Genomic DNA, 13,350 nt, shown 5'->3' with positions numbered 1-13,350 from the left:
AGCGTGGCTTCGTAGTAAAAGAGTGCATGTACTAGACTGGCCTGCCTGCAGTCCAGACCTGTCGCCCATTGAAAATGTGTGGCGCATTATGAAGCGCAAAATACGACAACGGAGACCCCGGATTGTTGAACAACTGAAGTCGTACATCAAGCAAGAATGGGAAAGAAGTCCACCTACAAAGCTTCAACAATTAGTGTCCTCAGTTCCCAAACGCTTATTGAGTGTTGTTAGAAGGAAAGGTGATGTAACACAGTGGGAAACATACCACTGTCCCAGCTTTTTGGAAACCTGTTGCAGGCATCCATTTCAAAATGAGCAAATATTTGCACAAAAACAATAAAGTTTCAATTGAAACTGTATTCAATTGAATATAGGCTGAAGAGGATTTGCAATCTTGTCCTGTCCACCAGCAACATTTCCTGTATGTGCGTTTTGTGAATTGTTCTGTAATTTGTGTCTGTATCATGACCCAAGCAGAGGGTCACCCCTTTGAGTCTGGTCTGCTTGAGGTTTCTTCCTCAAAGGAATTTTTTTCTTACCACTGTTGCTCTGGGGGTTAGTAAGGTTAGACCTTTCTGTGTGAATTCAGCGCCTTGAGGCAACCTTGTTGTGATTTGGAGCTATATAAATGAAAATAAATTAAAATTGCAAATCATTGTATTTGTTTTTATTTACATTTTACACAACGTCCCAACCTCATTGGAAATGGGGCTGTACATGTCAATTTAGCTGCAAATTTGATTCAAATAATATTATCTACACTGCTCTCTACACTGCAAGTGTATGAATAACAATTTTTACCAAGGAATGCACAAACAAATTCTCAAAAAGCATTTCTCTTCCCTTTAAGATGTTTTGCTTTATTTTGGAATTATCTGGACTTTGACCTCTGAGTCAGTTTTTGTTATCACTGTTGCTTTTGGAACTTTTGGATCATTAAACACCTGCCTTTTTGCTCCTTACCTCTTGTGTCCACTGCCTTGCATTTTGGGTCCATTTCCTCCTGTTGATGACGTAAATCGTAACTGGCCCCTCTCCTCTACACTCTGTACTCCTCAGACTTCTGCTACACCTCTGAGCTGGTGTGCAGATGGCACAGCCATCACGGGGTGTATCAGAGGACGGGTACGGGAGCCTAGTGGAGGACTCTGTTGTCTGGTGCCACAGAAAAAAAAACTTGCATTTCAACACCTCAAAGACTAATGAGCTGATTTTGGGAAGTCAAGACCATGTCCACGAACAGTTCTGTCTGAGGGTGTTTCGATAGAGGTTGTAGACAACTACAAGTATCTCAGGCTGTGACTGGACAACAAATTGGACTGGACCTGAAACACAGACCACCTGTACAAGAGGGGCCAGAGCAGGTTGTACTTCCTAAGGAGGCTGCACTCTGAACATCTGCAAGAAACTCCAGAAGATGTTCTACCAGTCTGTGGTCACCAACAGTGCTGGGGGGACAGCACATCCAAAAAGGACTCCTCCAGGCTGGACAAACTGATCAGATGTGCCAGCTCCATGGTTGGCATGAAGCTGGACTTTCTGCTGACAGTTGCAGACAACAGATGACTGAAAAAACTACTGGCCATCATGGATGCCTCCAGGCAGCCTCTGTATACTGTCATCAGTGGATGCTCCTTCCCAGGAGCAGGACCAGCAGAGCCAAGAACTGCTTTGGCCCCTGAGCCATCAAGCTGTACAGCTCTGAACTCAGGGAGAGGAGGAGGAGTAGCAGGAGGAGAGAAGGTGGGAAGGACTGGACCAGATGAGACGAGGACAGAGCATGCAGTGTAATGCTCCGTCATTACAGTGCCATCATTTTGTTTATTCACTTAATATTGTTTTAGCATTTTTTTTGTTTGTTTGTTTTTTAACACTTATTGTTCTTATTGGTGCTGTGCTGCAAATGGAACATTAATTTACCCAAGGGGCCGTGACCAAGGGATCAATAAAGATCTATCTAGCTATAAATCGTAAATCAACTGCATTTATATAGTGCTTTTCCATCTGCATCAGATGCTCAAAGTGCTTTACAATTATGCCCCACATTCACCCCAATGTCAGGCTGCTGCTATACAAGGTGCTCACTACACATCCGGAGCAACTAGGGGATTAAGGACCTTGCCCAAGGGCCCTCAGTGATTTTCCAGTCAGGCTGGGATTTGAACCAAGGATCCTCTAGTCTCAAGCCCAGCGCTTAACCACGAAACCATCAACTCCCCTCCACCTATCTATCTGTCTATCAAACCTGGTTAGACATCTGCTGTGGATTTTTTTTTTTTTTTGTCTGTATCTGCTCTGTGAAGAATAATTACAGCTGACCATTGAAGCATTTGGTGCTGGGTTCTTTTTTCCCCTCACATTATTTATTTATTTGTTTTTTCACTTTAAGTTTGACCACTAATGTCTTCATTAGACTAGTTTTTCATGTATGTCAGCCTGTAGACTTTTTACGGTGTGCAGGTATCTTGTCTTCTCGTACGCAGCAAGCTATAAGCATTCTGCTCAACAACAATATGCAACCAGAAAGACTGAGGTTAGAGAGAAGATAGAAAGGTGTTCTGGGGGATTTAAAACGTTGAGGTATTAGGAGTCATCACCTGAGCAGGACCTTTAGACTTCGAGTCCTCAGTGAGGAACTTCGACGAGAGATTGGAAACAGTAGCTTTGTAGTGATTAGCAGAGACCGAAGTAGAAGAAAAAGAAGAAGAAGAAGAAGCAGCAGCAGTCAGCTGATTCTGAGGCGAGGACACATTCTCATAGAGGTCAGCATCCTCTACAAATTGGCACCCCCCAGTGGTGGAACCTGGGCAATGCACCTCTGGTTCCTTGGGTTGAGGAAGCAAAGCAAGGCGAAGGACAGAAAGGGGACAGAAAGGAAGACGTGACAGCAAAACTGTTAATACTGAAAAATGTGACATCAATAGTTCATGGACGTGTACAGCATTCACTCATTCATACTGTACAGTAAAGATAATTACACATTTAAGGTATTGGTTAGATAAAAAATTAAAGATATAAAGGTGTTAGTATTATTACCTGAAATGGTAATAATGTAAGGCTTGGACACCGAGTGAGTGAGTGAATGCCAGCAGCAGTAACTTAAAAACTATAAATGTCATGATGCTGGAACTCACCAAATTAAAAGAATGAACTTTATTGCACCTGGTGAAATTTGCTGTTAGTTAAGTTTAGTGGGAGATTAATCCTGTCACATGGTTCCAAAGGCTCTCAAAGCCAGGAGAGGAAATGCTCCTAAGGTGCATATCATGGCCTCTGACAGTCAAGTCCAAGTCCTGGTTTGACTGACAAGGACACGGGGAAAAAAGTGAGTCTCTGGTGCCTCAAACCCAGGTAGCTTTGGGCAGGTCAGGTCCATCAACCTTGGCTGGTAACTGAGCTACTGGAAGATAAACCCCGACTCCAAACATCTGCTGCCTTTAGCTACCGTTTCCTGGAACAGGACTCTATATGGTTTCTCTAAACTCGATACGCATCATTAGATGTCCAATACATGATACATATCATGATATCAATACATGTGTGTGTTCAATACTGCTTATATAAATTTTATTTATATCATGCATTCATTCATTTTGGTGTACATTGTTAGTGGCACAGTGCTTTAAAATGTTTGTTACACTGCTTAATATGTGTGTTGTATTTGTATTTTCTTTGCATATTTTCACTTTTTCTTTGTAATAAATAAGTTTTAGATTTAAAATAGTCAGTCGTGGGTCCCTGGATCTCTCCTGAATACAACAGTCAGTCATGTGATCATAACAGTCAAAGCTACAGGTGGCAGTGCCAACGCTTCTCACTGACAAAGTTGAAACACAGAATCACACTCTCTTTTTTTTACCGTTCCGTTAACAGGCACGTCGTCGTAGTGCAGAGCCAAACCGGTGGGACAGGCGTAGCCATTGAGCGGATTGTCCAGATACGGGTTTGGAGAAACGGCATGCTTACTGGTGAAACTGTGAAAAGAAACCAGTAGACCAGTCAACCTCGTGAGCCGAGCCGGATAAACAGCTGAAGAGGAGTGATTCAGAAATTGTACGGGGGAACCACTTCACATGGTAAGATGAAGTCGTTCTAATCGTGACGAGACACGACATCACTTTAGGGTCACATCGAAGTAACAACCTCCACGCTGAGTGCAGAGTCTGCGCCAACCCCCAGCACCCCGGCACCCCAGCTAATGCTGTCATCAGCTTCTCTGCAGAAGGCGTTTACAGAGTACAGGGTGTTTCTGAGGGAAAGTCTGAGGGATGAAACTAAACAGGCTTAATGTTGAGTAAAATTAGACTTACTCATCAAAATTTGAATGAGAAATTCAAAAGGTGTGTGGATTTCATGAAGGATTCCACAAGTTTTCAACATGCCACTGCCTGTGACACAATGCACATCAAGCTGGTCGACACACTAAACTGTCCTGTGGGGAATCTGGGTTTCCAGACTTACTCTTCTTACGGGCTTCCTGGGGCTTTGCAAAAATGTTTCGTGAACCCACTCGGTCATCTGTCTGATACTGGTGGTTGTACAGAGCCTTTAGCCGTGCATGGACAGCCTTCCTCTCTGAATGGTTTGGGCCACGTCCAAATCAGCAGTGCAGTAGGAGCGTTTTATGGGAATTTTTACAAACATTAGACTTTGTTCAAGCTTACTCTATTTTTATACCTGAAAAGAAAAAAATGTAAAACATAGAATTTTCAATTGTTTCTACATATGCTGATAAAACTTGATGTAATTTGAATAAAAATTGGTCAAGTTATTAGATGATGAAATTATGTAGATTTTTTTCTGAAACACCCTGTACAGTTCAGTGACTGAACCATTTGACCCCAAAGAAAATTTACTTCTTGGGGTCATTATGAGTAATGAAGACACCAACTTTGGTGGACAACTCAACCTGACTGACTGACTGATTAACTGAGTGATTAACTGACTGATTGTCTGATTAACCGACTGACTGATTGATAAACTGACTGACTGACTGATTAACCAACTGACTGATTGTCTGATTCACTGACTGACTGATTCATTCACCAACTGACTTGATTGCCTGATAAATTGGTTGAATGACTGACTGACCGATTCACTGACTGACTGACTCATTAACTGATTGACTAATTAACTGACTAACTGATTGTCTGATTAAGTGACTGAATCACTGATTGTCTGATTAACTGATTAACCAACTGACTGATTGACTGACAGAGATTAACTGGCTGACTGATTCACTGACTGCAGATTCACTAACTGACTGACTGATTGACTGCTGACTCACTAAATGACTAATTAACTGACTGATTCACAGACTGACTGATTAACTGACTGATTAACTGATTGAATGACCGATTCACTGACTGACTGACTGATTAACAGACTGTCTGATTGTCTGATTAACTGACTGACTGACTGCATCCACTCACGACTGGCTGTGTAGTGTCACCATAATAAGGTTGTTTTCAGAATGACTTAGTAAGACCCTGTCTCACTGGCTGCTGCCTGTACGATCAGTGGCTACATTTACTTTTCAGACAAAGGCATTTGGGATGAAGATGTGACAATGCCAGACTTCATTTCCACTATGCAAACTTTAAAACACAGACACAGTCATTTATCAAACAAACATTTGTGTCTTGTTGGCAGAGAGGTCTCCGGAATCAGTGGACGACCTGGCAGGACAGAAGGACGGCAGCCTCTGGCTGTGACAAAACCTTGGGTGTGGGAGGAGTATGGAGAACTACTTTTGGTAAGCCTCAAAGCGGTTCGCACAAACCATCAGGCCACTCAGGAAAGGGAAAAGGGAGGCAGTTCTTATCCCAGGCTGTGTTCAGCGAGGGAGGGGTGCTGCTAACCTGGACAGGGGACATTGTCTGCTGGAGGGAAGAACCCTTTGGGGATCTCCTCAAGTCGACTGACATGTAGTAGGCTTAGGCTTAGGGATGGGCGACTCGGGTGGATCTGGTGCAATCTCCCTCAAGGTAGCCAAAAAAACCCTTAGTGGCAAGATGCCCGGAGTGGACGAGTTTGGCCCTGACATGCTGAAGTCTGTGGATGGTTTTGGCTTGTCATGGCTAACAAGCGGATACAATGTTGCATGGAAGTTGGGTATAATGTCTTCGGACGGGCAAACTGGGGAGATGGTCCCCATGTTTATTAGAAAAGGGGACCGGAGAGTTTTGTTCCGAATACAGAGGCATCACACTGCGGGAGTATGGGATACTAGAACCGCAGCAATGCACAATCCGTCCAAGGTAGGAGCCAAGTCCGCATTCTCTGCATTACATCGGAGCTGATCTCAGTGGGTGCTGGACTCCACCAGGGTTGCCTCTTGTCACCAATCCTGTTTGTGATATTCATGGGTGAGATTTCAAGACACATTCTTCAAAGACACTTAGTACCAAAGGTATCCAGTCGTTGCCTTAGGACACTGGTTAGCATCCAAATCTCCCACCCATACAGTGGGACAGGAAGCATCAAGACCCTAAAGACTTAGACCTTTGTTCACCTGCAAAGACAACAGCATTGCTATGCACCTCTGTCTAGTGACCTCATGACTCCATGAGCTCCTCCCAGGCACCTCTCTATCTCAAAGGTCGAGGACCCAGAGGCACATATGTCACTACTGAGACAAGGGAGTGTCTCTTCCAGTTTATCGCCTTCACTAGATACAGATACACTTCTGATGGCCGAGTCCAGGAAGTCATTTAAAGCCTGAATCTTAATCTTGATCCAACACAATCTCAAACCCAGGCACTGATTCCTCATTCAGCTTCTCAACAAAAGCACCAAAGTGATTTTTGGTGCTTCTGCCAACAAAAGCACCCAAGTCAATGGTTTCGACAACCCCACCTAACACCAAGTCCACGTAAGCATTGAACAGTGTAGGAGCCAGAACACACCCCTGAGGGATGCCAGTTTCCACTGGGAAAACTCAGAGAGACCATGGTCCTGTGTTAGAAAAGGGTGGATTGCCTCCTCTGGGTCAAGTATCTCAGGGTCTTGTTCCCAAATGGGGGTAAGTTGGAGTGTGAGGTAAACAGACGGATTGGGATGGCATCTGATGTTTTACAGATGCTATACTGGACTGCTGTGGTAAAAAAACGAGCTGAGACAGAAGGTGGGATTCTTGATCTACTAGTCAATTTATGCTCCTATCCTCACCTACGGTAATGAACTTTGGGTAATGACCCAAAGAGCAAGGTCGCGGATACAAGCAGCAAGAATGAGAATACTCCATCTGGGCTTACAGTCCTGGACAGGGTGAGGAGCAGGAACATTTGTGAAGGACCCAGAGTTGAGCCTCCTTGCACTGAAAGGAGTCTGCTGAAGTGGTTTGGGTATCTGACATAGACGGCCCCTTGTCATCACCTGCGCGAGGTATTAGTCAATCAATTTAGTCAATCAATTTATATAGCACCAAATCACAACAAACAGTTGCCCCAAGGCGCTTTATATTGTAAGGCAAGGCCATACAATAATTACGTAAAAACCCCAACGGTCAAATACAAAGGTATTACAGCCATGACTAACTGGGAGGTGACCCTGGGGAAGACCCAGGACATGCTGGAGGGATTATATTTCCCAGATGGCATGGGAGCTCTAACCCTGACTCCAGGAAGAGACAGAAGACTTAGCTGAGGACAGGGAAGCATGGGATAAGTTGCTTGGTCTACTGGCACTGTGGCCCAGACCCAGATACATAGTAGAAATTGAATGAATGTGTTTGTAGCATCTACAAGGACCCTGTAAACTGAATGCAATTGAATTCGGGAGAAAAAACAAAAACCCAACCCCCAACCCCACCCCACCCCCCCAAAAAAAGACTGTCCAAAAACCCGGGATACAAACAGCCGGGTACTAAAGTCAAAGTGTGTCTCACCAAAAGGACTGCTTGGCCAGCTGGATGACGTTGGCAGTGGTCTCCACATCGATGTAGTCATAATGCAGAGTTGCTGGATCAGCGGTGGATCCTGTTTCAGCCAAGAGCACCCCCAGCCAGTGGCCCATGTCTTCAGAGGAGGAAGCCTTCAGGAGCAGTAGCAGGATCAGAAAAATTCATGTTCCTCGATATTTCTCTTGATCACCAAATGAATGTTGACTTTTTTTTTTTGTTTTTTGTTTTTTTAAATGGTACAATCACAGGAAGTCGCGGTGACTGGAAATGACTCATTGAATTGATTTAAAATTCAGTTTATATTTATGTAATAAAAAGGAAAAAAGCAGCATGGCAGGTTGTGTCATGTACTGGTTGATCAATTATGCTGTGGAAGAACACCAGAGTGATCCCACCAACCCAAAGCGGTGGTCTATCTGCTCCATCAAGGTGACAGGTGGCCATACTCACTAGGGTCCTCAGCACGGAGGCACCTGTGTTCTGGACCACGGGGCCATCCTGCTGTAGCTGACAGAACAACCACTAAGCCTCATCTGAATCTCCCCAAGAAACCAGTTGCTTCAAACAAACTTAAACAGTCCTTAATGATTCTCTGGAAAAATGAGAACCTAAAAACTAAAAATAAAATAAAAACATAACAAAAAAACATCTCGCCTCAGCTTCGTATTCAGCCTGGAATAACCACCAGGTTGTGCTGCACTCCAACATCATAAGACGGTGACCATCCCTAGCTGTCTGTCCTCTGGCTCCCCCTAGTGACTGTTCCTGTTGTTGATATTGTCTGGGGTCCATGTGGGCTCTCATGTCTGCGTGCTGTCTTTAAGGCCCCTTCACACATAGCACGAATGAGGCCTAATGAACCATGAAGGAAGATTTAGACGACAGTCATGAAAATTCGAACTGCACTCGAAAGCTTCATACAGCAGTCTCACAGTGTCGGCACATCTGTTCGGCCAGAGCACATACACACCACATTTGTGTCGCGCTCGCATTGGAAACCCATTGAATGGCGGCCGAGATGCAATCGTACCATCATCTCACTGATGTCACAACATTTTGCCGCATGTTTGTACGCAAGTCAGACCGAGGCCATACGAAATGTTTAGCCACGTCGACGAATATCCCGATCGAGCCAGCCTTCATACTACAGGTTGAATGAGGGCAAATGCCCATTTGACCCACACTCAGCCAAAGTCCACGTGCAATCCAAAGACCAACAACAGCCAGGCCCACTCACGCGGCCAGCCCAAATGTAGTGCACGAGAACACAGTCGAGATGCGCTCGTGGTGGCAAAAGCTCAAATGGCGGTCGGAGTGCAGTGCAATCGCTGTCCAGTGCAGCATGCACATCTGAAGGGGCTGTTATGTCCATGATGGACCCAATTTAACAGATATATTATCATCTCCTCCTATGGGTCCCATGATGTATGCAAGACAATATGATCATCACAGCTGTAACACAACGTGAAGGTGCACGTGGTGCGCTGCTGGCCCATGGCGAGTCAATGCGTGTCACAGGCCCAGGGCGCTGCCATACAACATGGCTGACCGGGATGTGACAGCTGGAATACAGCTATCATGACATATACAGTATGGCCAGGCCACCACAACAGAAATAAAAATAAAATCCCAATGTTGGAATGCCTCCAGCTGCATCTCACAGCGCTAGGCAAGCACCAACCACATAGGAGCCTGTGCTCACCACCCTCCAATCCCGCTGTTAGGTCCCAGCGTCAGCTCACAAAGGCATCGCCCACCACAGTGTTCCACAACCAGTGCGCCATTCCACTGGACACCAAGACGGACATTTCTTGGACCTGGTCCCGTGCGATGGACAGGTAAACGTGGATTTTTCTGGGACCTGGTCCTGTGAAGTGCAAAGGCAGACATATGGACTTTTCTGGGACCTGGTCCCGTGCGGTGGACAGGTAGATATATGGACTTTTCTGGGACCTGGTCCCGTGCGGTGGACAGGTAGGCATGTGGACTTTTCTGGGACCTGGTCCCGTGCGGTGGACAGTGCCTGTCACATGGTTTACCTCGAGAACGGCCACCTCCTGACTGTTACGAAGCAAACGGAAAGCCAGGGGATGTTTGTGGTCGAGGCCAGGACTGACTTCACAGCCTCGAAGGGGCAAAGAAGCGATGTGGCTCTTCAGGTCATCTCGGTCCTTATGGAGGAGAAGCTGGTTGTCCTTCAGTCGACACCAGCGCTCCCTCCAGCGGTTATTGGACAGCACGTTCAGATAGCCTAGCCATGAAAACCAGGTTCAGGATCAAACCACCACGCTTAGTTTGGGAGATATGCACCAAGGATCTTACCACATGTGGGAACGTCTTCTTCAGCCGATGAGGTTTGCTCATCCATGGATGGCTTCTTTTTGCCCAGACTCATGATCTTGGTGATCTTCTTCCCTGCCCCCTTTCCTACTGTCCCACTTTTCTGTTCAGGCTTTGCATTCTTCTTGTTCTTTGCTGAGTCAGAAATAAAGAAGATGAAGAACGCAAGCTCACCAAATAGCAACAGTTCATAGTATACAGTACTTAGGAATGTAAATTCTGTGTTGCTTGTCAATGAAATCACTTTGAAATTTTTTAAGTACATTAACATTACGGATGACTGACACAAAGACAGGTGGACAGACAGACAGATGAATGGATGGACAAACAGGCAGACACACAGACAGGCGGACAGACAAACAGGTAGACACACAGACAGATGGATGGACAGACGGATGGACAGACAAACAAAAAGATGGACAGACAGACAGACAAACTAGTGGACACACAGACGGACACAGACAGATGGACAGACAGAAACAAACAGATGGACACACAGACAGATGGACAGACAAACAAACGGATGGACACAGACAGATGGACAGACAAACAGGTGGACAGACAAACAAACGGATGGACACAGACAGATGGACAGACAAACAGGTGGACAGACAGACAGAGGAACAGACAGTGAGACGTACTGACAGACAAACAGACAGACGGGCAAAGGACCCACATCCAGTATCAGTCCTCTGTCACTTCTTCTAAGTCGCTGTCTTTTCTGTGGATTTCGTCATCTTTCCAGCTGCTTCTCTTCTAATTCCACAGAAACCACACACGCTGGTTTCCTGTCCACCCCAGAAGGATTGTCCCGCTTAGGTTGTCATACATGAGTGAGAAAGACTCTGCAGGATCTCACCTTGGTCCTTGCAGTCGGTGTGTCCGTTCTCCTGAGACGCCTCTCCGTCAGAACGCGGTCTATCGCTCGACAGCTTCTGGTACAGAAAGACACACAAAAACAGTCAGTACACAGTTTGCACGAGTACAAAAGCCTCCACAGCCAGACTGTCAGACAGACCTTAAAAACAAGTTTTTACTTACTTTGCTACTTTTTAATTATTGTGTACTTTATTGGTTGGTGTTTTTTGTATTTTATTTTGTGAATCACTTTGTCTGTTTGATCTGACGATACTATTGTTACTATTATTGTTATTATTATTATTGTTGTTATCGTTATATTATTATTATCCAACAACATTTGTGTGTGGGACGGGCTGATAACACCAAGTCATGAGTGTGTGGGTCCCTCCCTGCCCTCGCTCACAGTCAGGTGGCGGGGGTGTTCCCGGAGTCCCCCTCTTTGACTCCGGTGCTTCCAGAACCTGGTGCTGCTCTGCAGTCTGATCTCAAGTAGGGTCTGGCCCAGATGCAGGACGGCTGGAACTGCATGTTTCTTAATGATGACTTTAACTGCGTCTGGTTTACAGAAGATCCAAAAGAACTTCAAAGTCAATTCTTGAATTGATAAAGTCCTTATTGGTTTTTCATGTACAGTCATTCCATCCCGGCAAAAGAACATTAAAGCTCAAAATTACCATCATGATGAGCGTAATGTCAGACCAGAACTGTGTCACTGTGTGTATGTCAGACTGGTGGTTCTGTACTCTTTTTTTGTACTGTTGTTTTTGCTCTGTCTTTTATTTGTTGCTTGGGGTATTGTGGTTATGTGCTTGTGACTGTCACCTGGGTGCTTGCTGGTGGGTGTGTCACTTCTGCTTGTTTCCTGCCCTGATTGCTCACACCTGCTCTCCATCACTAGCTGATCACCCACTTAATTAAGTCTCTCTTCCTCCTTCCTATTTCGCCAGATCGCTGTGCCGTGTGCCTTCACTTCCAGCCTTTCTTCTGAGCATTCTGTGAGTCCTGACTGCCTTACTCTGCTTTTGAATTTCCCTGCCTGTTTTTGACCTCTGCCTCTCACCCGATGATTTGGTTACTGCTGCTTTTCTCTGACTGCCATTTTGTGTATCGAACCATGCCTGTCTTCTCAGTAAAGAGCTTTGAACGCCAACCATCTGTGAGTGAGTCAAGCATTTGTGTCCTACCCAAGTGTGTCCCCACGCCTGATAGTACCAATTAGCTAAACTGCAGGATTGTCTTACAGACATAAAGACATGGATGACCTCTAATTTCCTGCTTTTAAACTCAGATAAAACTGAAGTTATTGTACTTGGCCCCACAAATATTAGAAACATGGTGTCTAACCAGATCCTTACTCTGGATGGCATTACCCTGACCTCTAGTAATACTGTGAGAAATCTTGGAGTCATTTTTGATCAGGATATGTCATTCAAAGCGCATATTAAACAAATATGTAGGACTGCTTTTTTGCATTTACGCAATATCTCTAAAATCAGAAAGGTCTTGTCTCAGAGTGATGCTGAAAAACTAATTCATGCATTTATTTCCTCTAGGCTGGACTATTGTAATTCATTATTATCAGGTTGTCCTAAAAGTTCCCTAAAAAGCCTTCAGTTAATTCAAAATGCTGCAGCTAGAGTACTGACGGGGACTAGAAGGAGAGAGCATATCTCACCCATATTGGCCTCTCTTCATTGGCTTCCTGTTAATTCTAGAATAGAATTTAAAATTCTTCTTCTTACTTATAAGGTTTTGAATAATCAGGTCCCATCTTATCTTAGGGACCTCGTAGTACCATATCACCCCAATAGAGCGCTTCGCTCTCAGACTGCAGGCTTACTTGTAGTTCCTATGGTTTGTAAGAGTAGAATGGGAGGCAGAGCCTTCAGCTTTCAGGCTCCTCTCCTGTGGAACCAGCTCCCAATTCAGATCAGGGAGACAGACACCCTCTCTACTTTTAAGATTAGGCTTAAAACTTTCCTTTTTGCTAAAGCTTATAGTTAGGGCTGGATCAGGTGACCCTGAACCATCCCTTAGTTATGCTGCTATAGACGTAGACTGCTGGGGGGTTCCCATGATGCACTGTTTCTTTCTCTTTTTGCTCTGTATGAACCACTCTGCATTTAATCATTAGTGATCGATCTCTGCTCCCCTCCACAGCATGTCTTTTTCCTGGTTCTCTCCCTCAGCCCCAACCAGTCCCAGCAGAGGACTGCCCCTCCCTGAGCCTGGTTCTGCTGGAGGTT

At 45.1% G+C, this 13,350-nt stretch overlaps 1 protein-coding gene across 1 annotated transcript in view; it reads right to left on the bottom strand.

The window, feature by feature from the left end:
- LOC117506097 (actin filament-associated protein 1-like) overlaps positions 1-11,659 on the bottom strand; it is a gene marked incomplete at its 5' end in the record, with an annotated part of 39,722 nt that extends 28,063 nt beyond the window's left edge. Inside the window, 6 exons of the mRNA XM_034165611.1 lie at positions 3,860-3,974; positions 7,889-8,034; positions 9,943-10,154; positions 10,226-10,378; positions 11,103-11,196; positions 11,508-11,659. Coding sequence (XP_034021502.1) covers positions 3,860-3,974; positions 7,889-8,034; positions 9,943-10,154; positions 10,226-10,378; positions 11,103-11,196; positions 11,508-11,659 — 872 coding nt within the window. The remainder of the gene's footprint in view (positions 1-3,859; positions 3,975-7,888; positions 8,035-9,942; positions 10,155-10,225; positions 10,379-11,102; positions 11,197-11,507) is intronic.
- Between the last annotated feature and the right edge of the window lie 1,691 nt (positions 11,660-13,350).

Source organism: Thalassophryne amazonica, unplaced genomic scaffold, assembly GCF_902500255.1.
Source record: "Thalassophryne amazonica unplaced genomic scaffold, fThaAma1.1, whole genome shotgun sequence".
NCBI classification, from domain to species: Eukaryota; Metazoa; Chordata; class Actinopteri; order Batrachoidiformes; family Batrachoididae; genus Thalassophryne; species Thalassophryne amazonica.
Note: the sequence above shows the minus strand (reverse complement) of the source record. Positions and strands in the feature narration are given on the sequence as shown.